Source organism: Panthera tigris, chromosome A1 (assembly GCF_018350195.1).
Source record: "Panthera tigris isolate Pti1 chromosome A1, P.tigris_Pti1_mat1.1, whole genome shotgun sequence".
Lineage (NCBI taxonomy): Eukaryota > Metazoa > Chordata > Mammalia > Carnivora > Felidae > Panthera > Panthera tigris.
Window position 1 is genome coordinate 5,970,592 of NC_056660.1, and position 18,265 is coordinate 5,988,856.

General features: G+C 45.7%; 1 protein-coding gene across 8 annotated transcripts in view; it reads right to left on the minus strand.

Annotated features, from left to right (window-relative positions):
• RNF6 (ring finger protein 6) overlaps positions 1-5,997 on the minus strand; it is a 36,838-nt gene extending 30,841 nt beyond the window's left edge. Inside the window, exons 1-5 of one of the 8 annotated variants that reach the window (XM_042986422.1) lie at positions 5,325-5,444; positions 5,132-5,156; positions 4,948-5,030; positions 2,649-2,859; positions 1,481-1,576 (exon numbers count right to left, since the gene is read on the minus strand). In XM_042986422.1, the coding sequence (XP_042842356.1) occupies positions 1,481-1,576; positions 2,649-2,841 (289 nt within the window). In that variant the 5' untranslated portion in view covers positions 2,842-2,859; positions 4,948-5,030; positions 5,132-5,156; positions 5,325-5,444. Of the gene's footprint in view, positions 1-1,480; positions 1,577-2,648; positions 2,860-4,947; positions 5,112-5,131; positions 5,157-5,324; positions 5,454-5,485; positions 5,571-5,702 lie in introns of those variants that run through there. The other 7 variants (XM_042986543.1, XM_042986477.1, XM_015540105.2 and 4 more) reach the window with 7 other exon arrangements.
• Between the last annotated feature and the right edge of the window lie 12,268 nt (positions 5,998-18,265).

Sequence of the window (18,265 nt, forward strand, 5' to 3'; positions counted from 1 at the left end):
TAAAAGATACAAGCTATTTTACATGCGGTAAGTACATTTTCCATTAAAACATAGTAAAAGGACCAGCATTACCAGCTATAGCAATATGGTGTAACTTCCATATCTACATATACAGAAAAAAAAAAAAAAGGAAATCCAATTTCCATTTTAATTTGGAAACAGACAGGAGTAAAAGGCAGATAAAAAACATGCTAAAGGCAACTTCCATCTTCAGTTACTAGAACGTATGATGATGGTGTGCGTCAAAGAGTTCACTAATAATCTAATGAAACCTGTCCTGCCCTACTCCTTTTACAAATGCACTGTAATGGTCACGTGAACAGCCTGGCCGTTGGGTGCAGCCATGTGACTAAGTTCTCATCAGTGGAGTAGGAGTGAAAGTGATAGATCTCACTTTCGGACTGGTGCCTGGACCTCTTTCTGGAACCTAGACCCGCCAGCTAGAACCTAGATGTGGTTGCGACTTAGCTGGATCATGTACACAATATCCTGGAGCAGCAACGTCCAATGAAACTTTTAATATGCAAATATGAAAATATGCAGCAGTGGAAATTTCTACGTCTGTCCTGTCCAATACAGAAGTCACTAACCATATGTGACTACCGAGCACTTCAATGTGGCTAACAGGAGTGAAAAGCTGAATTTTAAATGTTATTTAATTTTACTTAAGTTTAAATGGTCACATAGGACTAGTAGCTCCTGTACTGGATGGTACAGTGATAGAACTACTCTGCTGGCTGGGTTCCAAGAGGATTCATGGAGTAAAGCTTGCCTATCTCCCCTGGACTGTTAACAGGAAAAGAAACTTGTATCTCACTGAGCCGTTGCATTTTTGAGTTTTTTAATCGTCTTTGCTCTAATACAATAATCTTAATATGTGAAATGACTTAAAAAAAAAAAAAAAAGTGAAACTACCAATAATGAATACCTCTGGGGAAGGAAGTAGAACTGGTAAGAGGTACATTGAGTTGGCTTTACTTTTAATTCTATACACTTCTGTTTAGTTTGAAATTTTTTTCACTTTATTTTTTATAAGAACTTTTTATGACTTAGTGTTTGTTCGGTAACATGACAAACACAAAAATAATAAAACCAACAATAAAGACATGTTTTCTCAATCTTTCTGTATTGCTCTGTAGAAAATTTTAGAAGCGAAGTTTAGTTACATTACTTTAAAAGAAGTAGTGTGTGCATTCTAAGATTAAAAAGAATTATGCTGGTAATTAACTTCATTGTATACTATCTCACATACATGAGCTCCCCAAGGGCAATCTGTGTGTGTAAAGGGTCTTTGTATTCAACCCCTGTCCTATACTGCCTAACTAGGCTGCTTTGCACATGATGGGTAAATACTATCTGAATGAGTACCACATTGAAACTGGAAAACATTAAAAACAAAAGTACTGTCCAAGATCCAGTAAGTTCATGTCTGCCACTGCTCTAATTAAACCTGTTCCTAATGGAAAGGAGTCCACAGTACCTCTGGTATCTGTCCCACTTCTCAAGTCAGGCTGAGATGCTCTTTGTTCCTTGACTCCATCTAATCGCTGCTGTAGTTCTTCTGATGTTATTTCTCCTAAAAACAATAAAAAATTGCTCAGTGAAACTAAATACCTTAAATGATTGTTTTAGGAGAGCTCGTGAAGGGTAAGACTAATAATCTTTAGCGATCTGCAGAAGACATTCTATTATTTTCATGGTCTGTTACATTGATAGACAGTTAAAAATATTTAATTGATGCAAGTATACATCATTTTGGTTGTGTTTTATTAAAATAAAAATAGGGTTTAATTTGAATACTCTTTTAAAAATCCTCTCAGTTGATACACTTAGGAATCTAGAAACCCTAATTCGTAGATTTGTATTAGAGTTAAAAGAAATTTAAAAGGAAGTATTTCTAGGAAAAACTCTGAATCTTTATCTGCTTGAATGTTACCTCAACAGGTCATTATATCAGTCATCAATATACAGTGCGCAAATATGCAATATACAAATATATCCTGGGCAAACATACAAGTTTCAATTAGTTCATTTCTGAAATAAATTTGTAAAAAACTTATGGAACACACTAGACTTTTGAAGCATTATTAATTCAGCTAAGTAAATAAATAAATTATAACACCTCAAATTAGTTTTGTTTTTTTTTAAATGTTCATTTATTTTTGAGAGAGAGACAGAGACCAAGCGGGGGAGGGGCAGAGAGAGAGGGAGACACAGAATCGGAAGCAGGCTCCAGGTTCTGAGCGGTCAGCACAGAGCCCGACGCGGGGCTTGAACTCATGTACCACGAGATCGTTACCTGAGCCAAAGTTGGACACTCAACCAACTGTGCCACCCAGGCGCCCCAGAACTGGGTTTTAAAAAATATCTAATTTACAACTATTACTTAAAAGAGAAACAGGGCCGTATATGTAAAAAATTGACACTATTATGTACATTTGTGAGCTCCATGTCTAAGATTCATACTTATCAAAAAGAGAAGTAAGCCAGTGATTTTCTATTTTGTCATATTACATGGGTCTTAAATTCACAAAAATAGTGCCTTATATTTTGGGAGAGGGAAGAAGGGGGGGGAAAAACCCTCCTTATTTTGAAACTCCTCCTTACTATAATAAAAAAAGGTGTGTCCTCTTTTACCCATATCTTACCAGGGGTGCCTAGAAGATTGTGGTCTCTCATTAGCCTGTAATCTTCATCATTGAGTTCGTTAATAAACTGATAATAGGCTTCTTCTCTGTGGAGGCGCTCTTGCTGCCATCTTCTCTCACTTTCACGACGATCATGGGCTCGAGATGAGGCTTCTTCACTACCATCGTCCGATCTCGATCTAGACGGATTCATACTGAGATTCCCGGCTTTCTGTTCAAACAAGATGTACAAGATCCAGGCTGTTAGTCATGGACCACACAGAGCTTCGTGTTTTTGACTTACGGTCTCTGTACTTTCAGTTTAAATTTCATCCTCTGCTCATATATTCCATATGCCAAATCTTGCAGTGAAGAACTCACACATGAAACGAAAAGCAGCTTCTAGGAGACAGAACACAACTGGACCTACTTCTTTGCTTAAAGCCACTACTTAAAGCAGACTGGATTTGGTTTTACCACGCATTTCTCATAGCTGAATACCAAAGTGCTCCTCTCATTTTTCTGTCTCCTTCACTCTCTGATAAAGTTGATCTAAAACCCTCACTGACAGTTCGAATATCTGGGTACTTCAGGTTAGCATACAAAATACAAGCTGAATTATGCACTTTATGCATGATTTTAAATGGTTTTTTACTTCATAAGCACAGAGCTATTGGGAGGCTATCGTCTACATTTATTTCCAGCAAAGGTATTCTCCCCCAAATAAAACTCACATATGTAATATTACCCTCCGTTGCACTTTCTTAGGTAAAAATAATTTGGCCTACTGTATCTACTGAACAGACTTGGCAGCTGGTCTCTTAAACCTAACGGGAAATGCCACACGCTTGCTCGGAGGACTGTGAATGTGTATAAGGGCACCCTGTGCCTCCCCCACAGCAAACCTCATCCTCAGGCCTGGTTAGTCCCAGAGGTTTCTGAGTGCCCGTGAAACTTCCTGACCTTGCCTAGGCAAACCCTATTTTTTTTTTTTATTATACTCAAGTGTCATTCCTTAGAGGCTTACTTTTGCACAGAAAAGAAACCAGTGAGGAAAATTACTTGTTTCACAAGTATCTTAGAATTTCTTACACGCATCTATTTAGCAAGTCAACGGCTCTCACCTGGGAAGGCACATCAAACTCACTTGAGGAAATTCTTAAAAATAAAGATGCCCTAGGGGCGCCTGGGTGGCTCAGTCGGTTAAGCGACCGACTTCAACTCAGGTCATGACCTCATGGTCCGTGAGTTCGAGCCCCGCGTCAGGCTCTGTGCTAACAGCTCAGAGCCTGGAGCCTGTTTCAATTCTGTGTCTCCCTCTCTCTGACCCTCCCCGGTTCATGCTCTGTCTCTCTCTGTGTCAAAAATAAATAAACGTTAAAAAAAAATAAAAATTAAAATTAAAAAAAAAAAAAATAAAGATGCCCTAGATCTCATCTCGAAGCCCAGATCAGAAGTTTCCAAGGTAGGGCCCAGGTCTACCTTTAAAAGCTAATTTGGGCGTGCTGTGGAAGGAAAGAAACTATTCCTTGACAATTTCTAGATGTCAATAAAGGGTGTGTGTGATTACAGCACATGACATAATGGAGGCTGGAGGATCAAATAACTAGGTGACCAGAGAAGCAACGGCCGCGCCTCTGACTCAGTGTTTAATAAGCAAACTACTTTAAATACAAAGTAAATTAGTCTACAAGTCTGAACTACGTGTGAGTAAGCAAGTATCCAGTTTCATGTACATGCTAACATTAAGTTCCAAATTTGGGGATTTTATTACAGTGACTGTTATGTCCTTTTTTTAAAAGAAAGATCGAATGACACTACCCAATCAAAAGCAAATTAACGTTACTAAAAACCCAAGGTTTGTTTCCATTTTCAGAATAATCAGGACAAGGCCATCATTAGCAAAGAGCACGTGCGCTAGGGAGAGCAGTAATAAAATTTTTGTACCAAACATTTAAAAATTTTGAAACCCATCATAAAAACCAAGCTACCCTGATAATCACTCAAAACTTTAAGAGCTTCTCGGGGCGCCTGGGTGGCGCAGTCGGTTAAGCCTCCGACTTCAGCCAGGTCACGATCTCGCGGTCCGTGAGTTCGAGCCCCGCGTCGGGCTCTGGGCTGATGGCTCGGAGCCTGGAGCCTGTTTCCGATTCTGTGTCTCCCTCTCTCTCTGCCCCTCCCCCGTTCATGCTCTGTCTCTCTCTCTGTCCCAAAAATAAATAAAAAACGTTGAAAAAAAACCCAAAAAACAAAACTTTAAGAACTGCTTCTCGCAGGTAATTTTCTTGTACGATTAACCGCAACTAAACAAAGCGAATACCTTATTTTCCTTTCAACATGCTTTCAATGCACGCAGTGCTGTCCATCCTTCCATTGCTTGTGCTTTTTTGGAGCGCTGCCCATCTGGAGCAATAGGAGAGAATTGAATCATTCAATAAATGGTCTCTTTGAAGGACGGGAATGGCTAACAAAGTCAAAGCTCTGCTGCAAAGTCAAAGCAAAACCTTCAGTGGATCCTTAGACGCTCGCCTAGAAAATCAGATCCCCCAAACAATTAGGTCATTAAAACCCCCCGCTAGGCCCTTGTCTCTCCCGCAACAGAAACTAGGCCTTCCCTCCTACACGGCCACAGCTCCTGGGATCACAACTCCCCTCTCAAAGGCCTTCCTTCCCACCCTGCTCCCATTCAGATGTTACCAGGGTCAGGTGTCTTCAGTTTACTTCTGAGCCTTCACTTTCTTGCCACCCCCCGCCCTCCGTCCCGCTACTGGTTCCTTTCCTGGCCGTTGCGACGCAAGCTCGCGCCGGGGTACGGTTCGCAGTACAGTAAACAAACTGGGCTCAGGGGCCCAACCAACCTCTTCCCCACCGAGCCTCAAGGAACGCTTCCCTTAGCGACCTGGATTCCCACAGGGAGGCAGGTAACAGACGTTGCATCTGAGCCAATCACCAGTTAGGGGAGGGCATTGAGAGAGCAGTTAACCAATCGGAGGAGAGACGGGGGCCAAGGGGGGCTTGCTTTCCTGAGCGTCTCCCGGAAGTAGTGGCCGACCCGGAGCCTTTCCCCGAGCTCACCTCGCCAGAAGCTGGGCAGTCCTCCTGCCCTGAGGAAAGTTCGCGGCGGGCGGCGCTCCTCTCGGGTCCTGGAAGGTTGTGACCGACGGGCGTGGGCGAGAGGGGCCTGTCTCCGGAGGCCGCTGCGCCCTCTAATCGTCTACTGAAGGGAGAAGTCGGAAGCCCGTGCAGCAGCTCGGGGTCGTCCAGATGACGGGGAGGCTCTAGAGGAGGGACACAGGCCCTGGCCCTTCTTTCCCCGCTGCCAGGTCCCTCCTCGGACACGCGCAGACGCTGCCCCGCCGGCTGGACGCTCGCTGGTGCGACTGGAAATTGTGTCCGGCGGGATCTAGGATGCTAGCGTTCCGCGCGTTCCGCCCCGTCAGGGCTCGCGGCCGGGACTGGTTGTCCCAGGGCCTCCTTCTAGAGTCCAAGTACTGGGCCGCTCAGCGCTCCTGCAGCCTTATAGTCCCAGGGACACATCCTGATTTCCACCCTTGGGAAGTAGTAGCACCTACTCTGCGCCCTGTTGTGGCTCGTTTAAGGAGCCTGGCTACAGATTGCAACCCAGCAGTCTGTTCTTGTCCCTTTACTGCCCCGGTAGCACGTAACTAATCAGCCAGGCTCTTCTCTTTATTGCTCACTGGCACCTGGAAACTACCAACCCCGATCATTCTAAAGTGCTTTTATCTGTGTTTCTTCACTTTCCTGCCAGGAATGCACTTGGAAACTCCCTGCATTCATGTCTCTAGCTTTAATGCTGAGATGTGACACTTACCCAAACTCACTTCACCGTTAATTAAGCCCTTGACTGGGACTCTGCCCAGCCTGGTGTAGGCTCCTTTCCTGACCTCCCTACCATCCAGAAGGCTTAACCATTGCACAGTGCTCACACTGCTATTATTCTTCATTCGTTTGTTCATTAACTCATTCATTCATTCCTGCCTTAACTTTTTCGAAAGTTTATTTATTTAAAAAATATTTTTTTAATGTTTATTTTTGAGACAGAGACAGACAGAACATGAACGGGGGAGGGACAGAGAGAGAGGGAGACACAGAATCGGAAGCAGGCTCCAGGCTCTGAGCCGGCAGCCCAGAGCCCGACGCGGGGCTCGAACTCACGGACTTTGAGATGGTGACCTGAGCTGAAGTCGGACGCTTAACCGACTGAGGCACCCAGGCACCCTGAAAGTTTATTTATTTTGAGAGAGCGCACGCGTGCACAAGGGAGGGGCAGAGAAGGAGAGAGAGAATCCCAAGCAGGCTCTGCGCTGTCAGCGCAGATCCTGCCTCCGGACTCGATCTTGAGAATGGTGAGATCATGACCTGAGCCAAAATCGAGGGTCAGATGCTCAACAGACTGACCCACCCAGGTGCCCCTTGCCTTAACTTTTGAGGAGCTAGCCTATCCCTACCATTAGGCTTAGTGCCTGTGAAGAAGATGTATAGTCTTAAGCATGGGTGAGTTATTGCTTTAGTAGGGGTAAATGGGCCAAGTCAAGAAAAAAATCATATTGTTACAGATACTAAAATGGAAATACATCAACAGCGACGTCTACCAGGCCCTTTGGGATATGTCTGCTGCATACCTCTATAGACTGATCTCTTCTTGGCATCCCAGAACTACTTGAAGTTCCTCAACAATCCTCTGGGAACTCCTAAGCAACACCCAAACCCACTTTTACCTAATTTCCTTTCCCAAGACCCAGATCATATCTCATCCTCAAGGCACTTTTTCTGAGACCTCTGAAGTAACACCCTCACTCCAGCATCCAGCCCAGTGTTCACACATAAAACTAGACACATGTCCCTTTGGGGGCTCCCGTAGCCCCCTCTGTATAACTCTACCTTAGCTTGTATTCATTTACTTAACAAATACTGGGTGCCATTGTGTATTAGGTGCTAGTGATAACAACAGGGAATAAGACAAACAAGGTCCTCGCCCTCCTTGTCAGTGAAAAAGCCACTGAGAAAATGTGATGATTTTCTGTTAAATTATAGGTCTCCTCCATCTAAGAGTCTAAAATCCTTAAATTTGAACAAATGGTTTTATTCACTTTTATATCCCAGAATTTACTGTAGCCCCTGACACGCTGTCCTTCGCTTACTGCATGGATGAGCAGAGAAAAATGCGAACTTTCTGCAAACAGGATTAATGCATGTTAGTACAATGACCTCAGAAATTGTGAGTTCAAGTTGAAGAAAGCCACATGTAAGACATCCACAATTTAAGCAGAAGTCATTTTAAGTATCTGTACGAGTTTTAAAGAGTACTAATCCATCAAGTGCAAATACCTTCAAATGTTAAACTGGAAACACACACATACGTGTGTGTGCATGTGTGTGTGTATATATATATATACACATATGTGTGTGTGTGTGTATATATATATATATATATATATATAACCTAAGAGTCAAAAAATATAAAATCCTATCAAGTGCTTTAGCTGGTGGAAAGCTGCAGATTTTTGTGACCAAATGGGTAGTATATGTAACTTGAATCCAATACCTCACTTCAGTTTTTGTAGCCCAAGACAAAGTAACTCTAAAGGGAGATGCAATATGGTAATTGGGACAGAGAGATAAATCATTCTGGACACCTGCGTTCCAAGCCTCATACCCTGCCCAAATCTCTGGTCTAATGAATCTCTGTTTACCGGAATGGTACCTAGCCTCTTAGTGTGTATGCATCTTTTAAGTTCAGGACTTTTTACAATGAAGAATAAAAAGGTATTAAGAGAATTTAAACCATGACATTAAAAAGATCCTCTGTATATTTGGTGTCTTGAGTACTTACAATGGCAACCTTAATTAAAATTTAAAATGCAAAACTGAGTAGTTGAGTAAGACATCTAAGTTTCAGCTGAAATCTTGCTGAGTTTGTGGACAGCATTGGAACAGCTACGAGAAATCCAGATTCATCATACTCATTTTTATGATTAACTTTAAAAATTACTCCTTAAGGATTCAGGAAGGCATTAAATGCAACAGTTGAAATACTTATGGAAGGAGCAGCTCTTACAGAACCAACCAAAGAGGAAAGCTGCCACCTTCAAGGTTGCTTCTGGAAGTCCTGAGTCAAGAAGGTACTGCAGCAGTCGCGACAGTACAGTGATCTGGAAGCCAACAGCCGAAAGCCTCTGTCACCACCACCATCGGTTACCTCTTAACATCAGCAAAGCCAGTAACTGGGTGCTGAATCACTACTGCAGAAGATCCTCCCCTCTCTACAACCCCTTCACCATCAAGAGAAACAGCCCAAGGGGGGTAGAAATATGGCCTCGGCTTTGGCTCAGTTTTCCACATCTTGGTGAATACATTTGAACTGGCAGAATGTAATTTGCATTAGAACTGTAGTCACAGAAAAGTCTGGGTAATGTCAGTTTTAGCGTTCCAGCCTTTATGCAAGGTGGTACACTAGCAGAAGGAAAGAATGGAGATTGAGGAAGGAAATCCAAAGCATCCAAAACTAGTCTCAACCTATCCAGTTAGGCCGGAGACTGTCTTGGGTCATGCCCCCTAGAAATAGAGTCTGAGACAAGAATTCCTGTTCAGGTGATGTATTAGGGAAGTACTCTCTGGAGAAGGGAAGTGAAGGAAGCAGGATTGGTCAGGAGGATAAAGAAATAAGAATGAACCTCAGCCGATCCCAAAAATTCACCAGCAGGTGTTGTCCAAGAAGGCCAACCTTTTTGTACCTCCATGCCATTGGATGAGGTCTGCAGGGGCAGGAGAACCGTTCTCTGGGGAAGGTGGCATCGTGAATTGTCATCCAACAGAGCAGCTGAAATATAGATGCACTAGCCTATGAAGTGGATTTGGGCAGAGCCCAAAGAGAATTCACTGTAGTCGGCCCTTTGCAATGCTTAGATCACTAACTTTTCACATTAAGTTACTCCATCCAAGCACGATTTTCCCAGACTTATTTGTCACAATTTCTGGGAAATGTTATAAGAGGAGAGTAATAGGACAAACTAGTCTCCACTGCTGCCGCTGGTCTCAACACCATAACTGATACTCCTTATCTCTACGTCCAACACCCTTTCTAGGTTCCCCTCCACCCCAGCTATCACTTCTGCTAGAATAGGTGGTTTGACTGATAGACTGACCCAGGCACTGTACCCTAGGAGGTTTAATACCCTGGTTATTATGCTGTGGTTGCTGTACTTACCTGTTTATAGTTACAGCCAGACATGGGAATACCAAGAAACGCCCCAGTGGACCACCTGAGGCCAAGCACACTCTTCTCTGTCTCCATTATGCAGCGGCAGCCCCAATTCCTGCTGATTTGTCAGTCTTATGGCATTAGGAACCCAAAGTGACCAGAGAAGAAACATTGCTCTAAGTTTAGTGGGGCTCTTACAGTGTCCTCTGAAGGAAGCATCCCACGTCTGAGTATCAGGCTCTCTAGGCTAGCAGGGTCTCAAGTCGCAGAGACAGGAAACACAAAGTCTCCAAATGGATCACTGGGAGCGATGGTGAGCAGGCCACTCCTAGTTTTATCCCTTGGTCTCTGGACCCATGTATTCTACCTACTAGGGACCCTTGACCCATGTTATGGCCATTGATTGAAGAAGTGTATTGCATCCTGAAGAATACCGATCCAACTCACGAGGTGTCGTTTCCAACCTGGAGCCTCAGCTATGCCTTCAACAGGCCATTGCTCCAGTCCATCAGGCCGACAGCTTCCAGCGGTGTGGTGTGTGGTATGTTACAACCAGGGGAGCCTCTGGTCAAGTGCCCGCCACCACACCATCTTGCTGTAAAGTGCGCCCCTTGGTCAGCGGCAGCATTTTGTGACGTCCTGTGTCAGAATATCAGACCTCCATCTGAGGCAGTATTCTGTCAGATTCCACGTCAGAGTCCTTGGATACTGTGCTGGATGAAGTGCTGTGGGCACGAAAAGCAGACCCACCCTTAGAACACACGTCAAACCTAGTCAGGATGAAATGTCACTCTTTCCATGTCGGGAGGGCTCAGTGCAATCAACTTGCCACCCAGCGGCTGTGTGGCCTTCTTAGAAGCTCAGTACTGGTCTCTGCTGCTGACAGGTCAGACATTTAGTGGTGGACTAACTATGTTGGCTTTGGCGAGAGAGTCCGAGTTGTTTGACCCATTCGTCCCTCCATCTCTGCCACCATGGCTTCTCCATCCACCGGCCTGCTGTGTCAGAACTCGGGTGACCCCTGATGTAGGCTGACCAACATCTGCTGGCCTACTCATCCTGCTTGAGTTAGCACCTCTTCTGCAGTGGACACTGTCTAATGGGCATTATTTGCCATAAAAACCCTCACACTCTGTGCTCTCCCGTGGATCCAGCCATCTGTCTCCTTTCCAGCCTTCCCCAATCTTTTTTCTTCCAGCCCCTGACCAATAAGCAAGCTAACCTCTGTCACTGTAGAGTACCCCCTTACCCTGGCCACCTCTGTCTCCGAAGTCGATGACTGAATGCATTGCCTGAAACTCTGCCAACCGGGAAGATTTCCTTCTACCACTCTCTTTCAGAGCCGCCTCTGAGTGGGGCTAAATCACAGCAGCAGATATTTGCAGCTTGTATCCGGACCCAGGTGACCCATCCACGAACCAAGCTTGGGTTTTTCCTTCTGTGTCAAATGGTCACAGGGGCCCCCTCGAGGCCATGACTATGTATGGAGGGAGAAGCATTGGTTCAGCGGTGGTAGGTGACATGGGGATCTCAGCTACCTGTTATGCAGCTCACTACCTAATCCCAGATGCGTGAAATGGCTTACAGCCCACTGCCACTGCAACCCCCTGATCTGCTGACACAGTAAATCCGGCAGAACCCAACTTACGATCACTTGGTGTCTCATTTTAGATGCTTAGTTTCTACGAGGGCCCAGTAGCATGACAGGAGCTGTTTTTCAAATGCTGAATAATTCTGGGCTGCAGATGGCATGGCCTTGCTCCAGAGCCCTGGGGTCTGTGCTATGACTCGCCTATTGGGGCTTTCCAGAAGCACTAAGTGGCATTTTTCTCTACAACAGATACCTCTAGTACCATGGGATCTGCTGGCTCAAATGGCCCCAGTAGCAAGGCTGCTTGTGCCATGGGATGTACCTACCTGGGCCTTCCTAAAAGGTAGCAACCTTCCAAGTCACTTGATAAATATATCCCCAAGTGCAGTGAATGTGCAAACCTACCGAGGCCTCTGAGCATTCTGCTGTTTTCTTCGCGGTGGAGATGCACAGTCCAATAACTTGCCCTGTGCTTCAGAGATGCTCCAGCATGCCTAGATCCCTGGACCCCCAAAACCTTCACTGATGGGGCAGGCCCCTGACCCTTTGTAGGCCTTATCTCCCACCTTCTGGAGCAAACGTATATTACCAAGACCCTCAGAGTCCTTGCCGCTTCTTGCTTCTAAGTTCCAAATAACACAGTATCATCGATGTAGCAGCCCAACATAATGTTCTGCTGGATGGACAGGTTGTCTGGGTCCCTTTGGACTATATTATGACAGAGAGAAGGATAATTAACATGTTCCTGGGGCAAGGGTATACCATATTCATGCCATGTGGATGCATACCGCTTCTGATCCTTCTTCCCGGTGAAAAACAGGAAAGAACACCCCTGCAGATTGATAACTGCATACATGTACCAAGGACGTATTAATATACTCTAGTAAAGACACAAAATCTGGCAAATCAGCTGCAATGGGGCCAACAATTGGTTAAGTTTGTGGTGTTCTACTGTCGTATGTCCTCATCTATCAAGCTTCTGCAAAGGTCAGACTGGCAAGTTAAATAAAGCTATGACAAGGAACACCATGCCTTCATTTTCAAAATCTTTGTGGGTGGTATGAATCTCTCCCATCCCCCCTGGCCTGCAATACAGCTTTTTAATTTACTATCTTGGTAAAAGAGAGGTGGTTTTAGGGACTGCTCCTTGGAGTTTCTTACTATAGTAGCTCAAGGAACCAATGTGAGGATTCTGCCAACAGCTAAGCATTCCAATTCTGATGATACATTTGGGAAGCAGAGAAATAACTGAGGCCATGGACTCAGCAGACCCAGTTTGAGATGGGCATGAGTCAGAGCTCCGGTTATTACCTGACTCCCTGTTGGCTCTTCCTTGTACGAATGCAACTTCTCTTTTAACTGGTTGGTTTTGAGTCTAAGAAATGACTCCAGTCTGGAGATTGCACAAGAGACCATGACTTTCTATTGTGGTGCCTGACCTCAACCTTCTGCTAGCCCATTATTAAGTAAGGGTTGTGTTCTATTTACATACATTTAGCACTATTCTTTCTCACTGCTCATCTCTCTTGCTCCTACAAGCGCTCTGCGGAATCCTCTCCGTGGATCCCTGAAGGTCAGGCCCCTGAAAGTCCAACTTGGCCACCCATCATGGTAATTAAATGGTTCTAATGGTTAAGTGCTTCTATGGCTCAGTGCCGTCACCTGGCCTCTGCTGTTCTGGAATTCTTTAATCCCCTTTGCTACCAGGAAGCCCAGGAATACTGTCTCTTATTATCAGCTTCAGCCTACAGAGAACAGTCTCTTAGTGATGCTGGTACCCCTTTCACCTGTGAATTTCTTATTGCCTCCGTTTTCTCTGGGAACTCTTGAGAAAAATAATCAGCTGGTGGGCTTTCTGATCTTCTGTAATAGATCCATCCTATCATGCTATTATGGATTGAATGTTTGTGTCCCCCCCCCCCGCCAATTCATATGTTGAAATCAAACCCACAGTGTGGGGTATTAGGAGGTGGAGCCTTTGGAAGATGATTAGGTAATGGGGGTGGAACCCTCATGAACGGGATTAGTTCCCTTTTAAGAGAAGGCTAGAGAGCTAGTTTGCTGTCTTTCTGCCACGTGAGGATACAAGAAGTTGAAGTCTGCAACCCATAAGAGGCTCCACAGGACGCCTAGATGGCTCAGTCGGTTAAGCGTCTGGCTCTTGATTTCAGCTCAGGTCATGATCTCATGGGTCGTGAGTTTGAGCCCCACAACGGGATCTGCACTGACAGCACAGAGCCTGCTTGGGATTCTGTCTCCCTCTCTCTCTGCCCCTCCCCTGCTTGCTCTTTATCTCTTTCTAAAAATAAATAAAAATAAACTTAAAAAAAAAAAAGAAGGTCCTCACTAGATCCCAACCATGATGGCACCCTGTTTTCAGACTTCCAGCCTCCAAAACTGTGGGGGAAATAAATATCTGTTTTTTTTTCAACGTTTTTTATTTATTTTTGGGACAGAGAGAGACAGAGCATGAACGGGGGAGGGGCAGAGAGAGAGGGAGACACACAGAATTGGAAACAGGCTCCAGGCTCTGAGCCATCAGGCCAGAGCCTGACGCGGGGCTCGAACTCACAGACCGCGAGATCGTGACCTGGCTGAAGTCGGACGCTTAACCGACTGCGCCACCCAGGCGCCCCTGTTTTTTTTAAATGTTTATTTTGAGAGAGAGAGAGAGAGAGAGAGAGAGAGAGAGAGAGTGTGTGTGTGTGTGTGTGTGTGTGTGTGTGTGTGTGTGTGTCTGAGTGGGGGAGGGGCAGAGAGAGGAGAAAGAATCTGAAGCAGGCTCTGTCCTGTCGGCACAGAGCCAGATGCGGGGCTCGAACCCACGAACCATGAGATTGTGACTCGAGCAGGAATCAAGAGCCATATGCTTAACCAACTAAACCACCCAGGGGGTTTCATGGGGAAATGCTCCTCTCTCTTGCTTTCTGGTCTACCTGCCTTGCTCCAGCACAATTGTGGTCCTCTCTGACACTTTCTCCCTGTTTTTGCTGGCGAAAAGTTATTTAGGTCCAATTGTTCTTTGGCTTATAACCCCTCTCTACGTACAGCATGACCGGCACGTCCCTAGTTGGGTTATGGTGAAACGCGACCCCCAAGTTTTTGGTCTGGTATCCAAAAGTAGGCAGTGGAAAATCCTTGCCTTCATCTGAGATTCCTGAGTGGCAAGGCAAGGAAGGTGCTATCTTCTAGCAAGGGGCAAAGACCACTTCTGCAGGCCCATTAATTCAGGGGAGGGTGGGGGTTCACGTGCCGCACCTCCCGGGCAAAGAGATCCGTGTGCTTCAGGGTCCCACTCCCTCCCTCTCAGCGCCCTGCCTTAGGGCAGAACGGATCTGCCTTGACCGAGCATTCAGCCTTCCCTGCAGTGCTGCTGCAAGTTAGACCTCCACCTGCCCCCCCTCAGCTCAGTCTGTTGTCGGCTGCAGGTGATGACGGGCTCTTGAAATGCCGTCAGGAAGGCCCTCTGACTCTCACGCTTCACTTTTTTTTTTTTTAATGTTTTTATTTATTTTTGAGGCAGAGAGAGACAGAGCATGAGCAGGGGAGGGGCAGAAAGAGAGGGAGACACAGAATCCGAAGAAGGTTCCAGGCTCTGAGCTGACAGCACAAAGCCCGATGTGGGGCTTGAACTCACAAAGTGCGAGATCATGACCTGAGCTGAAGTCGGACGCCCAACCGACTGAGCCATCCAGGCGCCCCTCACGCTTCACTTTTAAGTCACGACGAAGTGACTTGAGCCCGCCATCTTCTTTCCTTGGTACATGAGCGGTGCCCAGCGGTGGCCATCCACTTGCACAGCCCTTAGAATGACCACTTCCTCCATATCCCTCAACTGCCAGGCAACCAGCCGCTGCGTTCTCCTCCGCCTGTGGCACACACCAACTCTCCGCAGGTGAAGGGCTTAGCAGCCGCACCGCTTCCCATGCCAGGGCTGTCAAGACTCCACCGAGGGCTTTGTGGCCCGTCGCCCAGCAAATGATCCAGCTCCGAAAGTTCATCCTTGCTTCCTGGGGTTCCTCCAGGGATGCACTATCTTTGGTCGGACTCCCTAGACACAGAGCCTGAGTCAGTGATTTACTGACGGAGGATTCTTCAGCAAAAATCTTTCAGTAGCGAGGGAAGAAGAGGAGGGGGGAAAGCTGAGCAAAGGTTGGCTAACATCTAACGGAGCGTGGTTCTTTGATTTGGGAAAGAAAATCAATCCGATCTCCCTCTGCGTGGCTAACTCTTTTAGGGCTCATGAGCGCGGGCATCTCTACTTCTGGAGAAGATTCAGTGGCCTTGACTTTCGTTAGGTCTTCTTTCTGTGTGACCTTCTCGTAACTCCTGGTAACCAGGGTCTTTCACTTACCACCTGATATAATTGTCTTCCTATTTGAGGAAGAGAAAGAGAAGTGTTTTCCAAAACGCCTATGTTACTCCTCTCTCTGAGGGTCTTAATATGCCTTAGGGTGAGGGGAGAGGTAGGTAAGGATAGGGATAGGTATATAGTTTACATAACTCCTGTTATACATACAGATAATTCGGATATATTTATAGCTCTACCCTGAATCCCTTAATATCCACTAGCCCAGTGGTTCTCAATTCTGGCTACAATTAGAATCCTCTAAGGAGCTATTAAAATTTTTGGCACGTGGGCCTGCCCGCCAAAATATTCAGATTTACTTGGTCTAGGATTGGACCTGGGTGTCAGTGATTTTTTTTTTTTAAAGCTCTCAGATTATTCTAATGTACAGTTAGGATTGAGAAGCACTGAACTAGATTGTGAGGTGCATGGGGCAGGTGTATGGTCCTATTCCTCTAGATATTTCCAGGGTCTACCTCGGTATCTGTGGAAGGCATCCAATGATATCGAATAAATGATGGGGCGCCTGGGTGGCTCAGTCAGTTAAACATCCGACTCTTGATTTCAGCTCAGGTTATAATCTCACAGTTTGTGAGCTCAAGCCCTGCGTCAGGCCCTGAGCTGGCCGTGTGGAGCCTGCTTGAGATTCTCTCTCCCTCTCTCTCTGCCCCTGCCTGCTCACTCTCGCCCTTTTTCTCTCTCTCAAAGTAAATAAACTTAAAAAAGGATTTAAATAATATCGAATGAATGAATGAAAAAAAGTAGAGAGAGAAATGCAATCTCTTCCCTGTTTGTAAACAAACATACATACATGGACCTTTAACAATATTAAATCACATTTGTAAACAAGCTTGACCTGGGGCGCCTGGGTGGCTCAGTTGGTTAAGCATCTGACTTTTTTTTTTCTTTTTTTTTTAATTTTTTTTTAATGTTTATTTATTTTTGAGACAGAGAGAGACACAGCACAAGCAGGGAAGGGGCAGAGAGAGCGAGGGAGACACAGAATGTGAAGCAGGCTCCAGGCTCTGAGCTGTCAGCACAGAGCCCGACTCGAGGCTCAAACTCACGAACCGTGAGATCATGACCTGAGCCGAAGTCGGACGCTTAACCGACTGAGCCACCCAGGTGCCCCAAGCATCTGACTCTTGATTTCGGTTCAGGTCATGACTCCCAGTTGGTGGGTTTGAGTCCTGTGTGGGGCTCTGCCCTAACCATGTGGAGCCTGCCTCGGATTCTTTCTTTCCTTCTGTCTGCCCCTCCACTGCTCGTGCTCTCTCTCTCTCTCTCTCTCTCTCTGTCTCTCAAAATAAATAAACTTAAAAAAAAAAAAAAAGTTGACCGAAGCAAACTTTCTGTTCTGATTGTCACAGATATTCCCGGAAGAGGTTAAAAGTCACCACATTGTGCCCAGACTCAAAAAAAGACAGTTTTGGCAAATGAGTGGAAGATTAAAGCATATCTATTTTTCTGGAAGAGGCAAGGGAACAGGGATGGACGAGTTCATAAGAAGGTCAACGTCAGTGGGGAAGGAAATAAACATTTATGAGTACCCACCATGTTCCAGACACTATACCAGCTGTTTTCATGGCAGCCAAAAGGGCACAGAGGACCATAGGAGCTCAGTAAATATTGTCGGAGGACTGAGTACTGACGGAGCAGAGAGAGGGTGGGTGAGTGGAGGAATCACTCCGTGTAAGAAATAGTCCACATATGCCCCATTGAGAACTGTCTTTCTAAAATATGAAGGACATCATATCTGGAAAGAACGACAATGAACTGGGCTGGGAACGAGAACAGGAGACGAGAACTTAAATCTGGAAGTGCTGGAAATTCATTTCAATAATCACTGTTTATGATTCAGAATGCGTATTCCAGAGAAATCATGCAGGGTAATTCCCAGCCTAGCCCCAAAATACACATTTAATCTGCAGTGGATGTAAATTATTAATTGTCCAAATATGGGTTTTAAATTTTGTTTAATGTTTATTTATTTTTGAGACACAGAGAGAGCATGAGCAGGGGAGGGACAGAGAGAGGGAGACACAGAATCCGAAGCAGGCTCCAGGCTCCGAGCTGCCAGCACAGAGCCCCATGAGGGCTCGAACTCACGGATGGTGAGATCATGCCCTGAAGCCAAAGTCAGACGCTCAACCAAATGAGCCACCCAGGCGCCCTTAAGTGTGGGTTTTACTTCCTGTGATCAGCTGCACGTACTATAAAGTACTGCAGGGATGGGAGTGGGGAGATGACGAGGATTTTCTGACAGTCACTTAGAAATGAAGTTTCTGGGGTGCCTGGGGGGCTCAGTCGTTCTGACACTGGCTCAGGTCATGATCTCACAGTTTGAGAGTTCGAGCCCCACCTCAGGCTCGCTACGGTCCGTGAGGAGCCCACTTCAGATTTTCTATTCCTCCCTCTCTCTGTTCCTCCCCCCGCAGGCTCTCTCACTCTCAGAAATACATAAAACATTACAAAAA